This window comes from Thamnophis elegans, chromosome 11, assembly GCF_009769535.1.
Source record: "Thamnophis elegans isolate rThaEle1 chromosome 11, rThaEle1.pri, whole genome shotgun sequence".
In the NCBI taxonomy this organism is placed as follows: domain Eukaryota; kingdom Metazoa; phylum Chordata; class Lepidosauria; order Squamata; family Colubridae; genus Thamnophis; species Thamnophis elegans.
The window spans coordinates 47001565-47025639 of record NC_045551.1 but is presented as its reverse complement, the minus strand read 5'-3'; the positions used below and the strand labels follow the sequence as shown (position 1 = coordinate 47025639).

The 24075-nt window shown below is 40.1% G+C and overlaps 1 protein-coding gene across 1 annotated transcript; it reads right to left on the bottom strand.

The window, feature by feature from the left end:
• Nucleotides 1–1604: 1604 nt before the first annotated feature.
• Nucleotides 1605–20301, bottom strand: DCT (dopachrome tautomerase). The gene is made up of 8 exons (XM_032226259.1): nt 19989–20301; nt 14786–15085; nt 13492–13592; nt 11367–11533; nt 7391–7570; nt 5942–6077; nt 3018–3219; nt 1605–1786 (listed from the first exon to the last, which is right to left on the bottom strand). Exons 1-8 carry the CDS (start codon nt 20299–20301, stop codon nt 1605–1607), a joined length of 1581 nt encoding a protein of 526 aa, XP_032082150.1.
• Nucleotides 20302–24075: the final 3774 nt, after the last annotated feature.

Below are 24075 nucleotides of genomic sequence, written 5' to 3'. Positions count from 1 at the left end.
GTTTTTGTTTACACATTGAGTAGAACAGAACAGAGCAACAGAATTGGAAGGGACCCTGGAAGTCTTTTAATCCAACCTCCCATTCAGGCAGAGATCTTATACCATTCTGAACAAATGGCTATGCAATCTCTTCTCAAAAACCTTCTAGTGATGGAACACCATGGCTTCTGGAGACAAGCTGTTCATTGATTGTTCTCATTGTCTGGAAATTTCTCCTTACTTCTAAGTTGGATCTCTCTTTGATATGTTTCTGTCTGTTGTTTGTTTGTTTGTTTATTGGATTTATATGCCGCCCTTCTCCCAAAGGACTCAGGGCGGCGTACAACATTAAAAAAAGACATATTACAAAAGTTAAAAAGGAAATTAGATAGAGTAACCAAAAACAAACCCAATTAATATTAACAACATTTTAAAAATTAGATTAAAATTAACAATTAAATCAACCATTTATTTTATTTTGTTCAGGCCACGCCATCTTGCTGGAAAAAGCCAACTTTCTTGCCTTGCTCTCAGCTGCCTTGGAGAATAGGTTGTCTTTTTCTTTGTCCACTATTGAAAGACTGCTATCACATAGCCCTTCTCTGTGTTAGACTAGACATACCCAGGTTCTGCAACCATTTCTCATGTTTTAGCCCCCTAATCATCTTTGTTGCTCTTCTGTGCACTCATTCTTTGGTTGATTGTCCTAGGATTTATTCCCAGAATTAGGTTCCAAAATGAATGAATGCATAGACTCAAGAGAAAATATCTAAGAGAGCAATGCCATGGGTGGGCTGCAGGGGTTCGCAGGAGTTCAGGAGAACCTCTAGCTAAGATTCTGTGCAGTTTGGAGATCCCCCAAATTCCACTCGTGGTTGGCTCTGCCCATCCCTCCGCTCCCAATAGTCCCCACGCAACCCATTTTGGATGTAGGCAAGTACAGGGCGCGCACGGAGACTTGGAGAGGGCAAAAAACTGGCCTACTGGAAGTTTGGGCCTCCAAAGCCTGGAGAGGCCATTTTCACTCTCCTGGAGGCTCAAGGAAAGCTTCTGGAGCCTGGGGAGGGCAAAAATACCCCTCCATACCATGGTGCAGGAGGCCAACTAGGCCATGCCCACAATGGCCACGCCCATTCATCAACCGAGCAGAGAACCCCTTGCTAAAAATTTTGAAGCCCATCCCTGAGCAATGCTGATGGTTTTTCTCACAGAGGCAGTTATAAATGCACTCTTTATAGCACCATGCAGTAAATACATAGTAAAATAACACTAATAATAAGCAGGCATGCAATCGACTGTGATTAGCTAGTAGATGATGGTGATGTAAAACATTATCTTTAGAGCTTGGGTGGTCCCCCAGTGTTACGTCCCTCTTTGGGGCCTCATATATTTATTTACTCCACCCTTCTCCCTTCTCAAATTTATAACTCTGGTCTTGTCTTTTTGTAGTTTTTGGGAACTTGTGCTTAGATAATTTCTCCAAAAGAATTTTATGATGAATAATTGCCTTTTCCAAATATTCCATGCAGATTAAAGCCACCAAGGTTGAGAAAAGCTACTATAAATCAATCCATCCAAGGTCTAATGGGGAATGGGGAGAGATACCGTAAAGCAGCACTTCACTGCTATGGTTCATCCATGTACTGTTTTATATTGAACTGTGCATTCATTAGTGGCTCAAAGCCTTTCCGATGTCTCTTGTGTTGTAAGAGAATAAGCAAAAGGATCAGCACAACTAAAACTATGAGAGCTCCCACAATAGTGGGTCCTACCATCAGAGCCCAAGCCTGGGATTCTTTGGCAGATTCTGAAAAAGTAGAGAAATATTATGAGGTGTAACAACACTGTAGGTAAGAAGCACAACTCTTCAAAGATAAATATTAAAAAACCATGAAAAAATTAGGTACTTCACCATAGCTCTTCAAAATATATGTTTGCATTTAAAAACCAAATAAGAGATGCATCAAAGTGGAGAGGTAACCTAGATGTACTGAAATTGGGAGAAGCAGAGCCATTATGGATTTAATGTGGGGGAGTATGAAAACCAGGGTCACAAGCAGAGGTGGCATTTAGCCGGTTCTCTCTGGTTTGGGTGAACTGGTAGTGGTGGCTGCAGGAGGCTCTACCAACCTGCCCCGACATAATGTGCAACCTTCTGTGCATGTGCAGGAGGCAGTGCGCAAGGGCAGATGTGGCACCAGAGGTGGGTTCCTACCGGTTCGGACCGGTTCAGCCGAGTAGGTAGTAACTCGGCCGCCCACACCCCCGGAATAGTTCTATCGGTGTCGCCATCTGGTTTTTTGCTTTCGTGCATGGGCAGAAGCATTTTTTTACCTATTGCACATGCAGGGGTAGGGCGCATCAAGCTCAAGCCCAAAGCACGTTCTTAGGTGAACCAGCAGTAAAAGAAGCCAGAACTCACCCTTGCATGGAGCATGCAAACGAAGCAAACCAGCAGGGAAGTTAAGTGAATCCCACCGCTGGTCAACTACCGCCGATTTAACAAAAAGGGTTCCAATTCTCTTTTGGATTTAAAGCTTCTTCATCCTAACCTGGTGTCAACTAGTCTGCTACTTGCTGCCATGGACAAGGGGGGAGTACTCAGTGGAGAATCTTTCGTTACAGCTTTGCAAAGCCCAACTACAGTCATCTCTCCAAGGTCCTTTCTTCTAGCTATGGTATGCTGCAGCCCTCTGGTAGCCTAGCTACAAGGCGGTTGGGCTCTACAGATTCTTTCAATTTGCTGTTTCACGCTCTTTGCCTCAGATCTTGCCTGAAACTAGTTGCTTTCGATTCGTTCCTAGTAAAAGTACTTTTCTCTGAATCTATGGAGTCAAGGATTTTTCTTTCCTAGGAAATGGACAGAAGCAGCCCTGATGCCTGGCTCGAAAGGTTGCTGTGAGAATAGCTGCACCTTTAAAATCTGCATACTAATTCCATGGCATCAACTACGAAGATCTTGCATCAACTACAGTAACATGCTGCCTGATAATTCAGAAACAAATTGAAATTCACAGGGGAAAACTGATTAACATTACCTGGTAGATCAATGTCATAGCTATAGCCAAGTTGCTCAGCTGTTAGGAACATGTCCTTATTGGTGACAGGGGGGAAGAAGGGCACCATGTTAAACATCTGGTTGTGACCAATGGGTGCCAGTTCCTGGGGCCAGGCACTGTCCAATGGATTGAACCGTTTCATCCACTCATCAAATATAGCATCAGTGAAAGAATGAAGGACCTGTAATTCCAATTAATATTCATCTTAAATTATAAATATGGCTATGCAAATATAATGAAAACAAATGACTACCCTTAACTACTTTCTGGCTATCCATGTTCACCATGTGTCCTTGTCCGTCATACTCATGAGCCACTCTGAAAGTTGTTGCAGAACAAAAATGATAGAATTATCCATTGCTATTCTCCGAAACATTCAACTAAACCATATTCCTTCCAGGTGTCTGCAAACTGGTCCGTGCTGCAAGTTAAACCTCGGGGGGTAAATATTTTTTTGTAGTTAGGGGTCACAGGTTCATTGGGGGCAATATAACTACATAAAGTAGAAATAAGATTTTCAGGGCATTTTTTTCTCCCTGAGATGGAGGCGCAGGGACACCATGAAAGAATCTGTCAACATTTAAAATGCATTAAGTCCATCAGAAGCTTCACTCATCCATTTCCTTTAGGTTCCTGCTACAAATTGGTGGGGAAATTGCTCTCCTGGTGTCTGGAAATGTACTATAGAACTAAAACATCAGAGTTGGGTGAGAGTTCAGAAACAACATCTCAGCCAGTATCGTTCACCCCCTGCTGTAGGCTCTGCTCTAAGAACAATTTTGTACAAGCAAACAGACTTCAAGGAAGTTTTGGGCAAAAGAAACAAAGCTACGTATGAAAAACCTATCCACAAGTTTTTGACAAATTTAACACAGGCTCCCCAGTCAGACAAAAGTCTTCCTATAGCAACAGCATAAAATACCAGATATTTGGAATTCAGAATTCAAGAAAGAGGTCTAAATGCTTGCAAACAGAGGCTTCTGTTATTATTTTTGTCGTTGTTTTGTCCTCATGTCCTTTGTCATCTCTCTATGTAAAGCAAGATTATCCTAGAACCGTGATGGCGAACCTATGGCACGCATGGCAGAAGTGGCACGCAGAGTCATCTCTCTGAGCACGCGAGCGATCGCCCATTGCTCTTCTGGTTTCTGGCACACGCATGTGCACCAGCCACCTGGTCTTCCGGTTTCTGGCACGCATGTGTGTGCAAAGAGCAGCTGGCAAGTGCACACGTGCATGCCGGAAACCAGAAAATCATCTTCCCGGTGCATACATGCACACCGGGTGGCTGCATGCGCGCTCCCGTTTTAGCTCTCATTGCCAAAAAAGTTCACCAACACTGCCCTAGAACAAATCTTTGGAAGGCTCTCCATTTGAAGCAAATATTATTGGCTTTTTCTTCCAAGATTCTTTATTACACTTGGGTCTCAGAGGATGCTTTGCTTTAGACACCAAACCGCTATTTCAAACCTGATGAGAAGGAATCTTGGCACTCTTACTGAAATTTATTAAGAGTGAATGTTCAAGTCCTTCCTCTTTTGGTTACTTGTACTAATAGTCGCAGGGATCAAACTTTAATTTAACCAGCAGAGGGAGCTCACATAAAATCAAAAGTACTCTGGTAGCATCTTTTTGACTAACAGGTTTTATTAAACAGTTTAATTTTCCATATGCTGCAGCTTCATGCTTTTTAATAGTATTGGTTGATTGGGGAAAAAAATCTATCAGATGCCCCTCTCTGATTTTTTTTCCCATCATAGACTGACACAACTGTTCTCCTCCTACGTCTTTAGCCCCCAGAATCCAAAGGCCTGTTGTGAAGTACTGAAAAAGACAACCGTTTCAGTGTGTCCATATGCTAACTTTGCAGAATACTATTTTCTTTTCAGCTGTTTTTAATAATGTGACAAGTAATGGATGCTCTTGGCTTCAGAACAGCACAACATAATAAATATCACCTTTTAAAATAACAATGAACCAGATTTTACTATCTCATTATAAGGCATTCTGTCTATTGCAAGAAACCGGAATATTCCTAACACTGATTAAATCTAGGGCAGGATTTGGAAAATCATTTCAATTTTCATCTCCCCGATATGATTCACTCTTGGCTCCTAATCTATCAAATGGGGGGGATTAAACATTCTCAAATGTTTGAAACACACTTTTAATCCACTAGATCTGTGAGGAACATACATGAGATAAGTAATGGGGGGAAAATAATTTTTAATTTTTCTTTCTTATACCTTTTCTCTACCATTGCGAACTAATTGTAACTGACTGTAACTAATTTGGGATAACTGATAACCTGATTGTAAACTTCCGAGTGCTTCAGACCTCAGCAGAGAATATATGAAATATAACAATATTTCAACAACAGCCACAAGAACAACATGGTGAAGAAAAGTGAAAATTAACTGAATATTTTGAGTAGTTTGCAAGATAAATTAAATGACTGATTTGCTTCCCAATAAATTTTAAATAAAACCCAAAACATGCACTGTATATGATCTATTTAAATTACGTTTCCATATGTTGATATACAACATGTAAATTCTGTTCTGTGTCCCATTAATGTATGCTCAAACAGTGTACAGTAAAATAATGTCAAGAGAAGAGCTGTTTTTGTGTTGCTCATGAAATACTCATTTTGAAAAAGACTTAATAGTCTATCATACTATTGCAACTGATCTCTTAACATTTTTACCATATTCGCAGCTCCCTGCTTAGTGCTATTCCAAGCTAAAAGCATAGTACTCAATAGAGGTCAGATATACTAATCAGTAGAGAATATTATTACCATTATGGGCATAAATCCATTTCCTCCTGGATATGGGAAAAAGTTCTTATTTAGTCATATTTAATTCTAAAAGCTTATGGAAATCAAAAGCAGAAGAATATACCACAAAAATAGGATCATTTGCCGCAGAATGGGGGAAAGAACTCGTTCCATTCAAAACAGAGTGAATCAAGTTATGGAGACTGATGATTGGCGGCTCGAGGTTTCCATCTGGTTCAGCAAAACCTTCCAATGCATTCCTGTGGAAAAGGCAAATGAAGCGGCATGGGCACCTAACATCAAAAATGTCATCAAAAAACCACAACAAAAAATGTTCTTCCTGCTTCAATTCAAAAAGCTCAGACTGCCCAAGGAACTGCTGATTTAGTTCTACAAAGGAATTACTGAGTCTGTCATCTGCACCTCAACAACTTGTCTGGCTTGGCAGTGCAACCAAACAAGGCAGACATAGATTTCAACGGATGGTTAGGACTGCAGAGAAAACAATTACAACTGGCCTGCCTTCCATTAAGGACCTGTACACTGCATGAGCCAGAAAGAGGGATGAGGAAATATCTACAGACCCCTCCCATCCTGGACATAAATGGTTTCAACTTCTTCCCCCAAGACAACGCTACAGGGCATTGCATGCTAAAAGAACTAAATCCAAAGACAGTTTCCCCCCCCCCCCATACCGCCACTCTGATAAACAATTAATTCCCACAACACTGTCTATGCCCTGAAATGTCAAACCATCTACCCTGTTTCCCAGAATATAAGACCTCGCCAGAGAATAAGACCAATCGGGCTTTTCAGTGCATGCGCTAAAATAAGCCCTTCCCCCAAAATAAGCCCTTCCTGAAAATATTGCAACACAGCAGCAGCCATGAGGTGACCGTGCTCACCGCCCCCTGAACCTCAAAAATAATAAGACCTCCCCAAAAATAAGGCCAAGTGGTTAATTCAGGGGTCAAAAGAAAATAAGACCCTGTCTTATTTTCGGGGAAACAAGGTGGGACGACTGTATTACTATTATCCTTCTCAGCCTTCCTGTTACCTATTTCCTTAGCTTCTTATGACTATAACTTTGTTGTTGGTATTTTATGATTTATGATGATTGTTTTTATTTAGTATCCTATTATGATTCATGTTGATTGCTTATTTAGCATCCTATGACTATCACTGTTATATCTTGTGATTTATGATTATGATGTTTTATGATTGTGATCATCATTTATCACTAGTTGCTTGTATGCACACTGAGAGCTTATGCACTGGAGACAAATTCTTTGTGCCAAATCACAGTTAGCCAATAAAGAATTCTATTCTATGTCACATCTAGCAATCTCTGGCCGGAAGTAAAAGTCATTGTCAAGCAGCAAAACCAGAGGTGGGTTTCTGCTGGTTCGGCCCAGATTGGGCGAACCAGTAGTGGTGGCAGTGGGAGGCTCCGCCCACCCGCCGGGATGATTCTGCACATGCGCAGAAGCGTCGCGTCAGCGAACCGGTAGTAAAAAAAAAAAATAGAAACCCACCACTGAGCAAAACCCCTTCTGAAATTCAAAGAACTCACCTGAAACTGAATCTAGAATTCCAAAAGAAAGGAGGATTATCAAATTCCTGAAGAGAAAGACACTTCTGAATGTCCTCTGGGGTTGGCAGCTTGTCACCAGCTTTGCTAAAAGGGTGCCTCTGTAGAGGTCCCTCATTGCTTCCATTACACAGCTTGACCAGACGGTTATAATCATTCAAACTAAGGTTCAAAATAAGACAGATAGCACTAATTAGATCTGTTCGATAAATTTGGTTAGTAATGTCTGAACAATTTTGTTTCACTGACCTGCACAGTGGAAAAGAATTAAACCTTTAATTAGTTACCCAAACTATTAATAGCAGAAATGATTTTTTTTTAAAGTTAACAGAATTTTGACAATCTATACTGTACAATATTTGGTAATAATCATTCTACACCAATTTGGCACTTTCTATGTAGTGGATTAAAATTAACGTCATCCTCAATAAGCACAGATAACAGCTCTAGTATGCAGGTTAAGGGTGATGAAAGCCAAAATACAAAACACATCCAAGGTCAGGTTTACAACTAAGATTGTTTACAGGATAACAACAGGCACCCTAGGTAAAACTGGAAGATACTATCGTGTAGAACAGGACTTCTGAAACTATTTGTTCATATGACCCCTTCTCGTTTCTAAAAATTATAGAGAACTCCAAAAGGGATTTTGTTTGTGTTATATTTATTAATATTTACTGGCTTAATGCATTAAAATTGTATGTTTGTAGTATGTTTTCTTATTGAATCATATAACAATATGAAAAATAACAATATTAAACTGATTAAAGATAAAGGTTCCCCTCACACATATGTACTAGTCGTTCCCAACTCTAGTGCTCATCTCCGTTTCAAAGCTGAAGAGCCAGCACTATCCGAAGTCTCCGTGGTCATGTAGCCGGCATGACTAAATGCCGAAGGCACATGGAACGCTGTTATCTTCCCACCAAAGGTGGTTCCTATTTTTCTATTTGCATTTTTACATGCTTTTTGGACAGCTAGGTTGGCAAAAGCTGGGACCAGTAACGGGAACTCACTTCGTTACATGGCACCAGGGATTCGAACCGCTGAACCGCTGCCCTCTCTGATCGACAAGCTCAGCGTCTTAGCCACTGAGCCACTGTGTCCCTGAGATATATACGTATTAGTATCCAAGAAAAGGTTGATTTAAAAAGTTGTAAATGTTCTTAACAAATTGAGAATGTTGATAAATTGTAAAGTGTAGGCAGTATAACTGGAGACATGCTAACAAGGTTTGTTTGCAGAGTTACTGATCAGCAAGCTCAGCGTCTTAGCCACTGATTCACACATCCCTATAAATAAACTGATTAGATATTAAAATAAAATATTTTTATGAAAATACCTATCTTTTTTAACAAATAAAAATAATGATAATAGTGATATTGTTTTACATTTTTGAAAATACCTTAAACATTTGACAAATAAATCTGATTTTGCAAATCTCTGAGAAGGACTTGAGGGAGCCCCAGGGGGGTCCTTCGGCCATTCTTTAAGAAGCAATTCTTTAAAATATCAGTTTTACAAATTCTGAGGTAAAACAAATTGTAATGTTACTCTTAAAATGGCTAAAGTGCAGCGGGGGGGAAAACCAGAGAATTGACATTAATTGAACACGAGGTATTTGGGCCTTAACAATATTAACTTTAATCCTGTTAAAGTTTTGGCATCAGTAGCTTGGAGGCCCTTAGCAAAAGCAACCCATGGAGAAGGAATGGCTTTCTTTCACATAATTTAGTGAAAATAATTGTGCATTAGAGGAAGAGGAGGGAATTAGATAAGACGTGACCATAGAGTTTATTAACATAACATGGTTTAATGGTTTTAAGCTTTTGGGAGGCTTATATAATATTTGGAAAATATCTTGTAGGGAGTTCTTTTGCCCATTCACAAAATGGCTGTCCTGGGAAACATAACCTAAGATAAGGCTGATCTTTCTTCCTTTCAACTCATCCCAATTTATCCGAGATCAACTTACTGATCTCTTGCCATGTTTCTTACTTTCTAAGAAATCCCATGGAAGCTTATTTGGGGTCCAGAGTCATCCTCACATGTACAGATGATATTTTGATTCAAACATAAGCAGCAAGAAAGATGTTCCTTGCTACCTCAGTGTGGCACCAGCGAAAGTTTTGCCTGAACCAAGGATGTGTCAAGTAGGCTTTTGTTACATAATCACAATGTCAACTCGCAAAGCATCCATGGAGACAACTCCAATACTTAATCAAGTGGAAGGGATACCCCTTATCAGAGGCATCTTGGGTAAAAAGTAGGAACATACAGTCCGACCACCTTATAGCAAAATTCCATGCAGAAAAGCCAAAAACACTGGGGGGGGGGATGTCACAGCCCTAAATTTTATACCTGTACTTAAATTGTTTTGCTTTGTACAGGTCGCCTTCAGGAAGTGAGGGGAGCTGAATGTCAACTAACAAAGCATCCATGGCCTGCTCTAGAGTTGCTATAGGCAAAAGGAGGGGAACTGATGGAGCAGCATGGCAGCCACAACCAGAAGCACATTCTATATCTTTCTCAAGGCTGTCTCCCAGGTTACCTGCAACAGCAAGAGGGGTGTGATCTCTACGGCCCACAAAAGTGCTCCATTGGAGAATGTGATTTAGGACACACCTGGGGAAGGGTGAGAAACAGGGTCATAACTGAGCCATAAATTACGTAGGGTCAGAGTTAGCTTCACTTGGGTACATGCCGACATGTTGCTCCTAATAAATAACTGGATTCTTTTGAAGCTTGGCTATTGATTTAATTAGGGCTTCCGTTGAAACTCTGACACACATTTTGTCAGTCACAGCCTTGGATATTGTCTCCTTTCCTCTTGTGTTACTTCACCAGGCTACCTTCACTGAAATACCATAAAGTTTAGGATTGTTTAGTAAAATGGAAAATTATCGTAGTTTTAAAAATATTGAGGGTTTCTTAAGAAGCCAGGGACGTGCAGCCACTAGAGGCAAGGGAGGCGGAGCCTCACCAATCTCCTCAGGAAAAAGAAAGAAATGTAAATAATTTTTTTAAAATAATTAAAGCCAAGATAGTTGCTACCAGATTCCAGGTCACAGTGGCTTGGTGTCTGCTTAGTGTTAACCAAAGCAGGAGGTGAGAGAACTCGGGGCCTCCTTTCCATAAGGAATTTTTTGCCTTCTAAAAGTTAAGAAAGAGTTAAAAGGCAAAAAAGTTCAGATGCAAAAGAGGCACTAATTCTTCCGCCTCCTGATCTGGAAGCAGCGAATCATGTCTTCTTGAGCACACTTACGTTGGGCGGGGCATGCTTCAGAGGAGAGAAGAGTGGGAGAGAAGGAGGAGGCTGGCTCTTTGCTGCAGACCTGGGCGCTTGGCGGCTCCCGTGATGCAAAGTGCCCCACCATCCCTGATGCTGCCGCCCGCCTGCTGCCTTGGCCTGCTTCTCCAGGCTCCGCCGCTGGAAGTCCCAGATCGCCTCTGGGGGAAGGCTGGGTGAGAAGCGGAGCGAAGCTTCTCTGTGGCCTCCTGGCGCTGCGCAGAGGCTCTCACAGGAGCGTGAGTCAGCAGCCGGTGGCCTGGAGCAGCCCCGGCTGCAAGACAAGGGAGCGCTTAAAGCAGCCGCTGCTGCCGCCACCGCCCCTCCGGGGCGGCGGGGGGGCAGCAGGGCACTTTGCATCGCGGGAGCCGCCAAGCGCCTTTGCTGCAGACCCGGGCGCTTGGTTGCTCCCGCGATGCAAATTCCCCCCCCCCCCGCCGAGGCCGACCGCTGCCCTGCTGAGCTGCTTCGCAAAAGGATGCCCAGCTGAACCTCACCAGGTATAAACTTCACCGCACGTCACTGTAAGAAGCATATTTAATAGTATTTAAATTAGATCTCTGTATTGATTAAATAGTTGAAAGATAGATAATTAACCACAGTGGCAATGGGAAATTAGAATGGACAGGTTGAACATCAATGTTTCACTGGTCTCAAAATGTTTGTTACCTATTGCAAACTATCTCCCATTCTGAAAATCTTGAATTACGACTTATTAGGTTCGGCTCATCTGGCCTTGATGCTCCAAAAAGTTGATCCGTGCACACATCACATTCATTTTTGCCTGTAGCAAAATTCCAGAATGGCAATGCAAAGGACTCATTGCCACTCAGTCGCTAAAGAACGTGGGCGTGGAGAAGAGATGGAGAAAAGAAATCAATCATATCTTTATATTGGTTTTGGAAATGATACATCATTAACATTTTCTTTGCAATATCTCTTGACTTTGTTCATGAAAATTATATATTCCATTAATAAGATCCATGCCATTTCATTTGCCAGCTGACACACACCTACTTTTTTTTAAAGGCAGGATTCATGAATTATTCTGATTAGCTACTGAAGAGCAATAGAATGGTTAATCAAAATAGCACAAAGTGCTTTAAAATAAGTTTATATTCCCTATTTTCTTTTTCTGGTCTGCTCTCATTAACAAACCCCATCATCCAATCAATATTGCAGCAACAACAAAATAAGCAGCACAGATGCATTTCAATATAGCTTTGCTTGGAGTATTAGTATTTGAAAGATGACTGTGACAACAAAATTAGATAGATTCTTCTTAGTGCTAATACATTGCTCTTCTACCTGCAAGCTATAAAAGGAATTGTAGTAGTCTGTCCAGAATATCTGGCGACATTATGCATTCTCAGGGTGTTTATTTTTCTTAGAATTATACTTCTTTATTAGGAAAAGGATGGTAAGATACAGAGAGCCTTGGGGCGTGTTTTTACTAACATCAGTTAGTAACAGTCTATTTCAAAAATATGTTCACCAAGAAGGTGGTTTGAAAAATGGACACTTTATGGTTTGGGAATAAGAAGACAGACTGTTACATATTTTATTGGTTCATGTCTATCTATCCAAACATGGAATGAACAAATTAAAAAAGCTATAAAATACACACCTGTTTAAAAAATAGCTATGTAGAAGGAAAATGTACACTTCTTGGTTTATCACAGATAGGCCCTATAAATATTCATTCTTGTAAATCTTACGGTATGGTAGAATAGTATTAGTGATTTACAATTAATATATGCTAATTTCTAGTGTAACCCACAAAAATCTCCCTCCCTCCTCCAGCCCTCCCTTCTATATTGTTTCTTCTTTCCTTTATTTCTTCCTTCTTCCCAATTTCTTCCTCCCTGTTTCTTCCTTCTTTCCTTCCTCCTTATAACTCTCTCCCTCCCTCCATTCCTTCCCTTCTTTCCTGTTCTATACTTCCTTCCTTCCATTTCTCTCTCCTTCCTTCCCTCTCTCTTTCCTCCCTTCCTTCCTCTCTTCTGCCTTCCCTCTCTCCCTCCAGCTTCCTCCTTCCCTCCCTCCCTCTTCCCCCTTCATTTCTCAATAAGCAGTTAAGTGGGGCAAGAGAGTGCAGTGCATGGGTTTGGGGCTCCCAGGGATAGCACTAGAAAATGAGGACCACATAATAGTGGGGCAGAAAGAGCAGCAGCACAGCAATGCTGAAGGAGCCACAATTTCCCCAAATTTCATTCCCTCAGTAATAATGGTTCCCAACATTCTGTAAACGAGCCCACATGGTGGCACAGTGGTTAGAATGCAGAATTGCAGGCTAATTCTGCCCACTGACAGGAGTTTGATCCTCACAGGCTGAAGGTTGACTCAACCTTCCATCCTTTCATAAAATAAGTACCCAGATAGTTAGAGTCAAGATGTTGACCCTGTAATCTGGTCAGAGAGGGCCATATGAAGCGGTATATGAGTCTAAGTGCTATTGCTATGTGAGACACCTTGTTTGAAAAGGTTTTATCCTATGATGCACAATTTCGCCCAGTTAAAGGTTGCAAACATGAGAGTTTAGTAGTATACGGCTCACATAATTATACAGTTTTCTGGCCAGTTATCATAATAATGATGTTCTGTTTTGATCCCACCAACTTATCATTTTTCTGCCTCCACTTTGCTTGACCTTGGCTCTGGTAGAAGATGCAGTGAGCCATAGTTTTCATTTCTCATATTGAGAATCTTTCCCTTTCTGGAGCATTATTGGAGGCCAGGAGATGCCCTAGTTGCTTCTTTCAGATACATGATAAAAACAGTGATGACAACTTACCTGCAGGTCTCTTTCTAAGAGTAGTAAATGATACCTATGCCAGGTAACAAAAGCAGGGCCTTGATGGGAGAAATCTATCGCTCTAAAGGGACGGCCTGGTCCTGAAAACAGAGAGAAACAAAAATTACAGTTAAAAAGACACTCTAAAAGGTAGGTTAGAACTACAAAGACAGATTAAATCTATAATCTTCTGGTCCTTTCTATCATTCCCTCTTCTGCTCTTTCTCTCTCCAATTTTTTGTGCCCTGGTTTTTCTTTGTCTTATAAATCTACATAATTTAAGTGCACAACCTCTAATCCCTAAAGCCTGCCTGTACACTTCCCACAGCATTTTTCACAAATTAAAATTAATTTTTGTGGGTTAAGATTTGACAAAAAGTTTGCCAAGATAAGGAAATTAATGGGAAAAAAATAGATGGAGGATTTTCTCTAAACCATCTATTTTCTGACATAGCCACATCATTTTTTTTTCTTCACTTGCACAAATTACCCTGACGTATTTGTGTAATTGAAGTGTGACTATCCTGTGCATCTGTAACTGGCCAGGAAGGAAATGGCCAAGAGGAGCAAAGTACAGGGCTACAGTTTAGCGATTATCCTCTTTCTAATGAAAACTGGAATCATAGATTTCCCTTCCTTTGGAATCATCACAGTTCTTCCATCAATTGTCTGCACAGTTCTGGTACTCCAGAAATAACCCTTTAATTACTTATACTGGCCAATGTAAAAATGTACTGCAGCCCAATGCTCACATCTCAACAACTTGAGTGCAGCAAGAGTATTCTAAAGAGGAACAAAGCCTGCTTTGTAGAAGCAACTGATAAAACACTGATTTTTGTTAACCAGTTATGGATTGAGGCCTCCACAGCCTTCAAATTATTTCAGTCCAAGGCAGGGACTAAAGAAAGGAGATTTGGAAGATCTGGTTGATGGATTCAACTTGAAGGATCACAATAGTGCAAGAAAACACACCGCTAAAGAAGGGACAAATCATATTTGTCATTTTTTAAAAAACCAGCTCCATTCCTCTGTGCCTTTGGTTCCAGCTTAATTTAAAGAAATCAGCACGTGGGAAAATCTTCAGTTTCTGTTCTCTGTGGATCAAGTTGCTGTTAAATTATGGCTAGGTCATCATACTCATAACTTCTGATCTGTTGGATTCTGCCATCAGTCTGAGGGACCGTGAATTAAGAACCCTGTTTAAAAATTAAGAACCCTGTTAAATGTTTGAGGGCCCCTGACCTACAATATATTTTTTACTACTTAACCTTCCACCAAACTAGAAAGCACCAACCTAAGAGAGTATCTCTGACTGAATAATAATGAAGCCACACATAGTAATTATAAATGCTGCAGTTTGTGACTTGTGGCTCATTTCTACTGGGACCAAGCAGACTCGACCAATGGTGGGTTGCAATCATATAGTCAGGGTGGACAGTAGTCTTGGCAAGATTGAGGGCATCTAAAAACTGCTCTCGCTCTTCATTTGTCAAAGAGTGGATGTTCTTCCGGACAACTGGAGGCTTCTTTTCATCACAATTGGACCCTGTCCAGCCAAATTTGCACTCGCCACAGTTATAGCCAGCAAAATATCCTAAAGAAAAAGACAGCATCATTTATATTACTGCTGGATACGAATAAAAATGTCAAGAAAAGAACATAAATGTCAAACATACGTGATTACAACATGTCTCTACAAAAGTTAGATGCTGCCCTGTGGGAACAAGCCAAGCTCATGTTATAGTTGTTAAATTAAGTCTTTTGGACTTGATACACTTTCTAAGAACACAATTCACCTTGGGACATAGTTAGTAGACCTGGGCTCTTTAGGAACTGAGCTCTTGTATTCTATGTGACTTAAAAATAATAAAACAATCAAATTCTGGACATTTTTTAAAAAAACAGGAAAGTATCATATTTTTTAGAGTATAAGACACACTGGAGTATAAGACCCACCAAGATTTTGAAGAGGCAAATTAAAAAAGTTTTTGCACTCTGCAGACCTCCCAAAAATGTTTTTCATTTTTTCATATATTTTTTTTAAAAAAAGGGCATGGATAGCCTTTAGGAGGCTAATAGAGTGCTGCTGGAAGCTCGGGGGAGGGCAAAAACGAGAAAAAAATCGCCTGTTTTTCGCTCATGCCCTCTGCCCTCCCCAGCTCCCAGGAGCACTCTGGAAGCCTCCTAAAGGCTATGCACAGCCATTTTTGGTGAAGGGGGCGGGTTTCAGGCAGCCAAAAATGCTGTATTCAGTGTATAAGATGCACCCAGATTTTCACCCTCTTTTTTGAGGAAAAAAGATGCGTCTTATACTCCGAAAAATAAGGTATGTAATCCACAAAAATTAAATTTATTTAAAAGAAAGAAAAAATGTTTCTACTTTATTTTACAGCAGCAAGTTTCTGTGTGCTAGGCAAAGATGTACCGGTAATGTTGCAGAAAATAACGGGACAGATGTTTCAGGATCAAGGAGAAGTAGTTTTATTTGGCAGCCAAAGGTTCAGAATAATTTAGCCAAGATAGCCATTTGAAAATCTGAACAGTGTTCTGAAGGAAATATGCATTGTTATACTTTGTCAAAAGCAGCACAACACGGAAATACCATTTCTGATCGGTTACCCTGAGGAAAAAAGCCTTATAAGCAGATACTGTCTTGCTTCCTCTTTTGTCTGGGCCGCAGGTCATAATGGCTAAGTGGCTTTGTAAGAACTTAAGCTGAACTCTGCGGTTTTGGCATTCACACTTCCTGTTCTTCCGCAAGCTTCAAACTCCATCTTTTATTTTATAATAACAACATGAAAGGGTCCCCGAGAGGCTATCCAGCCTGACCCCGTATGTTCACTCTTAATGTCCAAATTTCACTTTACGCCCTACTTTAGTAAGTCTTCATCTTAACCACTGTACTATTTCTGTAATGCTGGTAAGGGAAAGTATATTAAAGTTCTTAATGGGGGGGGGAAGAAGGAGAAAATGCATATTTGCATATTGATGCTTTAATCTTCTAACTATAAATCCTGTAACTATAAATTTAATTTAACTTGTGTGGGTAGCAAAGGTGATTTTCAGCCAGTTCTGACCAGTTCTGGAGAACCAGTAGCGGATATTTTGAGTAGTTCAGAGAACCGGCAAATACCACCTCTGACTGGCCCCCATCTATTCGCTGCCTCTCGAGTCCCAGCTGATCGGCTGAGTCTTCTTTTGTAGCCTTACATAGAACAGAGCTGGAAAGCAGGTTAGTGGGATGGTGGGGGGGAAATGGGAATTTTACAGTATCCTTCCCCTGGAGTGGGGTGGAAATGGAGATTTTGCAGTATCCTTCCCCCAGGAGTGGGGAGGGAATGGGGATTTTGCAGTATTGTTCCCCATCCACACCCACCAAGCCACACCCACAGAACCGGTAGTAAAAAAAAATTGAGTCCCACCATTGCTGAGTAGATGTATATAAATAAATACATACACACACAAGTATCTATATAGGATTCTACTCACAGAAAGGAAAGTGATTGGCCATTGCTTTTCAGAAGGCAGAAACAAGGGAATTGTCCAAAGAAATATGTGGGAACCTACAGTCCAGATTAAATATTTTGCTAGCAGTTGCCAGTTTTTGAGTCCAGGCAGGGTTTCTTAAGCCTTCTTAGAGTCAAGCCAGGAGGAGCATAGGACAGAAGCATCTTAAATGTGGTCTATATTCCCATTATCTTGAAAGGTTGCGGCTCAAAACCTCAGAATTCCCAGCATGGGGTAGTCTGACCTTGTTTACATATAATTATTAGTTTTTCTGCTATTAGCTATGTTGGCAAATTGATCATAAAGATACAGTAAAGAGTAATAGAAACGTTTAGTAAAATACTATTACACTGGTGGCCTTTCCAATGTTTTTCTGATGAAAACCTTCAGGAAATCTATTTTCAGAAAAAGAAATAGCCCTAGGAAGAAGAATTCCATTAGCCCTTCACAGCCTGCATGCATGGGAGCTTACTGCATTCAGAAAAGATGTATTATGGAATTAGCTGTCTCACAGCAATAATGACTGATAATTGCTTGTAATTGCACCCATGACCTCTATTCTAAACCATTCAACGTACTACAATACATTCAAACAATAAACATTTACAAGAAGTACGTTAGCTGAAGAAAACAAGAATAGGTCAGACTTTCTGATTTAATTATCCCTGGTTCACAAAATGGAAGACTTAAGTAATATAAGGTCCACCATGTACAATAATGCAGTTCAAGACTGCCACATACACACAGTCTTTAGCATGGAATTGATGGCAATTAGAATTGTAAGCATATAAAACTACTGTGTTCATGTTTGCTCATGACTGCAATTATAGAAAAGTTAAGTCTATTCTGGATTTCTGCAACCTGTGGCACATTAAACTCGAGATTCTTACTGCCGTAACTTCGATAATCTACAACTTCAAGCTTGAATCAAAAGACAAAATAGTCCCCTTACTGGGACGCTATGTTTGACTGCTAGGCCACAAGTTGGCTTGATAAAACAAGGGAGGGCAAAATATGTTCTCCAAATAGTGTTGGATTGATATTCCCATAATCCTTCAAGATTAGCCACAATGAGTGATAATGTTGGAGTCAAACAATATTTTGGAGGAAGATGTATGATGCTCCTAAATGGGGGGAAAAAATGTTCCTGTGTTGAAAGAAAGACACCAGGAAAACACCAGGATGACCAGGAAAACACTTCTGCCCATCCTCTGCCCCCTCCTTGTGCGAGGCCTACTCTGTATGAGGCCTCATGGAAGGGAAGGGAAGAGGGAGCAGACATAAACCGCCAAGAGATGGCAGGTAATGAAAGAACAAATCAAAAATTGCATGATTACATGAATGCAAAATTTTAAAGAAACATTTGCAGTGGACCAATGGGAAGAATATGAGGGTGGGGGAAGATAGTAACATTTATCCCAGTTATAATTTATGGGAAAATTGGTATAACATATTTTACAGATGAAACATACATCTGTCAAGAAAACATAGAAGACATATAACCATAAATGTTGGAAATGCTGCAACAAAGACCCTATCTCAATCATAAGGTAGTTATATATATTTTTTAAAAACCTGAAACAATAGAAAGAAATATATCAAAATATTCCAAAACTTCTTAAAAATGAATTTGGAACTGAAACTCTTAAATATTTTAATTGGATATAATTCCAGAAAGCATTAATGAAACATTTCATAATTTAGTGATGTATGTATGTATGTATGTATGTATGTATGTATGTATGTATGTATGCAAATATGTATGTATGTATGTATGTATGTATGTATGAATGAATGAATGAATGAATGAATGAATGAATGAATGAATGAATGAATGAATGAATGAAAAGGTAAAGATTCCCTTCGCATATATGTGCTAGTTGTTCCTGACTCTAGGGGGCAGTGCTCATCTCCATTTCAAAGCCGAAGAGCCAGCGCTGGCCAAAGACGTCTCCATGGTCATGTGGCTGGCATGATTAAAACGGTGAAGGTGCACGGAACGCTGTTACCTTCCCACCAAAGGTTGTTCCTATTTTTCTACTTGCATTTTTACATGCTTTCTAACTTCTAGGTTGGCAGACGCTGGGACAAGTAACGGGAGCTCACTCTGTTACGTGGCACTAGGGATTTGAACCGCTGAACTGCCGGCCTTTCTGATCGACAAGCTCAGAGTCTTAGCCACTGAGCCACCGTGTTCCATAGATAGATAGATAGATAGATAGATAGATAGATAGATAGATAGATAGATAGATAGATAGATAGACAGACAGACAGACAGACAGACAGACAGACAGACAGACAGACAGACAGCTGCAAAAACAAACTCTGGCACATTGGCACAAACATTAATCACTTGAGTGTATCACTTAAGGATTTCAAAATTTGTGACTGTATTGTAATTTTTAATGTGACAAAAGAGGGGAAATGTGAAAATACCTAGCTAGAAAGTAATCCCATGAACATTAAATATAAATGAAATCATTTTCCGTTTCTGTCACTAATTCTCCTTGGAGTATGCCTCCTAATATCTCACTTGAGGTGATGTCCTCCCCGCTTGCAAAATATATACTTCTCATAGACAGAAAATTGTCTAAAAGGAAAAAAAAACTCTCAAATGTCGTCCAATGAACATGCCTATTCAGGAGTGATCACATTATTAAATAGACAATGCAAGATATTTTCATGATGTGCCTTGCTAGCATTCTCAGAACACGAACAGACAAAAAATAACAATAATGATACCCAAGAAAAGCTTATCAGAGATATTCAGCATACTCAAAGCATGTGGTTTTACCTCCATGGGCTTCAAAACTGGTAAGCAGCATCAAGTCAAGAGGACATTAAGAATTTAAGATCCTCTGTTAGGAATCTTGTCACAGTGAGCAGCCTAGCAATACTCCAGAGGTATCACAACTACAATTCTAAAATCCCCTGCTAGCAGCAAAGCTTTAATCATAAAACATCTGGAGAGCTTCCCCTGTTTTTCTCACCTGTACACTGGCAGGTTCTGTTGAAGAACTTCAAGGGCCATTGTTCCCGATCATCCACGTTATGGAGTGTGTAGGGCCCACTCCAGGGCCTTCTGTCTACCTGGACCTCCTGGCAGGTGCCCCTGCCTTGCTGTGAACCGCACACATTGTTCGGGTTCGACCCCAAAGCCGGGCAGCACTCCTTGGATTGCAGCTTTTCTACAGTCATACATACCCGTGGAAATTGGGCCTTTGTCTCTGGAAGCCCAACAAGGCTCAGATATGCAAAGAGCATCAGGCAAAGCAACCTTTCATCTCGCAGCAGGAATGCCATCAAGATCTACTTTCCAGAGCCTGCAAAACTCTACTGCTCAGCTTATGGTTCTGAATGCAGGATAGGTGAAGAGATTGTCATTAGCTGTTTCCAGCTATTGAGCAAGCCCCATTTGAACTGACCCAAGAAACATTTTTTTTTCTCTTCTCACCGCAACTAGCAACTAGTTTAACCTCCGGGGGTCTTTGCTTAATCCAAGTTTCCCAGAATTGAATGTGATTAATAGGCAAGCAATTTAGCTCTTTGTTGTTTGCCAAGGGGCCATAAATTAAGGTTTTATACGTGGGGGTCAGCAAGCCCTAATTAGAAGGATTAGCCTTTTGAAAGCCCTTATGATCAGCACATGACATTATGAGCAAAAAGAAAGCCCTGGGATGCTGGAGGAGAAGCGCTGGAAGAAGGAGACAAAACATCTTTGATTTCCACACAGCTTCATCTTTTCTTCCGCTCAGGGATTTGTGAGACTGTAGCCTCCGTTGTCACGCTGTGGCCTGAGGAACGCAAGTTTCTTTGAGACTTTTGTAATGGGTTGGAAAATCTAGACCTCCGCAGCATCTATAGTTTGAACGTTGTAAATCACTCTTAACACTTTCAAAGGATCACGAGCTATCACATGGCAGAAGAGTTTGAATTCAGGTGTTTGAAAGGCCCCTTCAGTCAGTCTCTTCCAAGCCTACGTAAAGATTGGACGGGGAGGGCCACCACTGGCGGGTTTGTACAATCAACTCTGCCCCAATTACGAAACTCTTTTCTGGCCCCCATGCTGTGTTTGTTCGTATTAAAAGGAGATATATATCTCTGAAGCATCTGGAGATGCTTCATGTAGTATGAAATAGACAAAAAATATTTTACAGCATCCATAGAAGCAGTCAAAAAAATCAAGAGGGCAGCAACTGGAAACCCCTTATGGACTTTTCACGTACAAATAAAAAAAATCGATATTATTTATGATTTGATAATTAGAAAGCGAGTCAAGATGTGACTATAGAGACAGGGGCCAATTTATGATTGTATTATAACTGCTGTAAAGTTTAGAATTATATCTTCTCTTTCTTTCTTTCTTTCTTTCTTTCTTTCTTTCTTTCTTTCTTTCTTATTGTCTCTACTAGATTTTTTTTTATATTTTTAGGGGGTTTTTCCTTTTAGTTTTTCTTTTTTTCCTTTTTCACTCTATTTTCCTTTGTATTAGTCTGTATCGTGTTTAAAATTTTCATCTGGGGATGAAAAGTATTCCAGATTGCCTGTCAGTTTGCATTATGGTAGTTTTTAAAAACAATTGCTATGCATTTTCTGTTTTAAAATACTCTTAGATTTATTATGATGAATCAATTTGAGATTATTTTTATTGCTTTATTGTAAACCTTGCTGGACAGCCCTAAAAGAAAAAGCAGTTGAGAAATAAATTAATAAGCTCAATAATTACAATGATAATGCCCCTGCAAGGATCCTAAAACCATCCTACTGTTTTATAACATGTATACTTAAAAGATAGGCAGTCATGAATTTAAGATGAAGTCAGAGTATATTCAAATGACATTTTATGTCATCTGTTTTCTAGCTATAATACCAAGAGTGTTACATCTTCAGTCGTGTCCCAACAAAGACAGAGGTCTTCACTAAGAGGCTAGTGAATTGTACTTATCACTGAAAGATCAAGTGTATCCATATGCAAGAAATTTTAAATATTCCCTTTCACTCTTCTGTGGTTTAGAGAAAACGAATAAGAGATTGTTTTCCTGATGATATGTAGTGTGAAATAGACAAAAAATATTTCATGACATCCATAGAAGCAGTCAAAAAATCAAGATGGCAGCAACTGGAAACCCCTTACGGACTTTTTACGTACAAAGAAAAAAAATCAATATTATTTATGATTTGATGATTAGAAAGAGAATCAAGATGTGACTTTAGAGACAGGGGTCAATTTATGATAGTATTTATAACTGCTGTAAAGATTGGAATTATATCTTTTTCTCTTTCTTTCTTTACTGTATCTGCTAGATTTTTTTCATACTTTTAGGGTTTTTTCTTTTAGTTTCTCTTTTTTTCCTTTTTCACTCTATTTTACTTTGTATTAGTCTGTGTGGTGTTTAAAATTTTCAATAAAGTTTGAAAGATAGCTGAACAGACACACATACACATATACATACATATATAGCAATGTGGCAGCATCAAACATCTGTTGATGCAAACATCAAGCGTCTGCTGGTGTTTGGGTCATTTTTTTCAGAGATATGCTCTTACTGGATTCCTCAATGGCTTCAGTAATGGCAGAGCTTCTAATGTACTTGGAAAATTATTTAAAATTCAGAGATGTATCTGCCTTCAAAGCAGCCAAAGTTGAATTTTATATCACAGTTCATATAACTGCCTCTGTGGTAGGAAGATAAGAGTCGATCCTCATCTCTTTTTTTCTGCCTTGTTAGATTTATGGGTTCCAGTAACATTGCTGGCGCTGGTCTTGGTTCTGTTTTTGTTCTTGGCTGGCGTTTTGGGGACGTTGAGTTAAGCCAGAAGCTTTGAGGGCAAAACTTTGAGTTGCAAATCGGGAGCTTATTTCAGAAGCTGCTAATGTGCCACCATCTTGACTTCTCCTCAGTTGATGTAACATATGGCATATATAGCCATGGCTGACCTCAAGAACAATCTTATGACATTTATATGATGTCATAAAATGCTTTATGATCATTTTTTATTGTAAAATGTTGTATAAACCTTGTCAAATTTCAATCCCACAGGTTCAGGATTTTGGTCACATTCTGTAAGTTAGCTCATTTGGGGTATCATGTTTTTCGGAGTATAAGATGCACCAGAGTATAAGACGCACTAAGATTTTGAAGAAGCAAATTTTTTTAAAAAAGGTTTTGCACTCTGCAGACCTCCCAAAAACGACCCGTTTTTCGCAAAAGCGGGCCCGTTTTTTGTCAAAAAAAAAAAGGGGCATGCATAGCCTTTATGAGGTTTATAGAGTGCTCCTGATGTGTTCCAGGATAACTCTCGAACACCTCAAGCAATTTCAACCAAACTTGGTACACAGATTACTTACTCTCCGGAAACAAATACTATGGGATAAAACACCACTAACACCCCTTGGGGGGGGGGGTCCTATTCAGATACAGCCTGTTGTGCCTTAAAACGGCTTTTACCATACTGCCTTAAAATGGCTTCTATTCTACAGCGCTGTGGAGTTGCCATGCTAACAGCTTCACAGTACTCCACAAGGTGGCTCCCTCTGGTAAGGGGGGAAATCCAACATTAGAAATTACGGTAACATTCATGGAAGGAGGGTTGGGATAAATAAATACCTGAGCAACGCCAGGTTATCAGCTAGTTATAAATAAAACAGTTTCAAAGCCTAAGAGCCACCGCTGTCTGAAGACATCTCCATGGTCATGTGGCCGGCATGACTCACTGCCGAAGGCATACGGAACATTGTTACCTTCCCACCAAAGGTAGTCCCTATTTTTCTACTTGCATTTTATGTGCTTTCAAACTGCTAGGTTGGCAGAAGCTGGGACAAATAACAGGAGATCACTCCATTACGCGGCACTAGGGATTTGAACTGCCGATCTTTCGATCGACTAACTCAGTATCTTAGCAACTGAGCCACCGTGTCTTTAGTTTTAGAACATGTCTATATTTTTTCTGGCACTAAATGAATGCTTCTAACTTTTTCTTAGGTTTAAACTTCACAGAGCCATTCTTAGAGCCAGACTTCCCAAGTTCCCCCCACCCACTAGAATTTTGGCTGTGGGATTCTGGGAGTTGAAGTCC

Bases quoted from the DNA above. Each gene is read 5' to 3' on its own strand.
- DCT (XM_032226259.1), bottom strand. From the start codon at position 20,301: ATGGCATTCCTGCTGCGAGATGAAAGGTTGCTTTGCCTGATGCTCTTT. The intron at 7,571-11,366 runs GTAACAAACATT...TTTGAACCTTAG, and splicing joins TGGGAGATAGTTTGCAATAG to TTTGAATGATTATAACCGTC. The intron at 3,220-5,941 runs GTATATTCTTCT...TTGGAATTACAG, and splicing joins CAAATGATCCTATTTTTGTG to GTCCTTCATTCTTTCACTGA.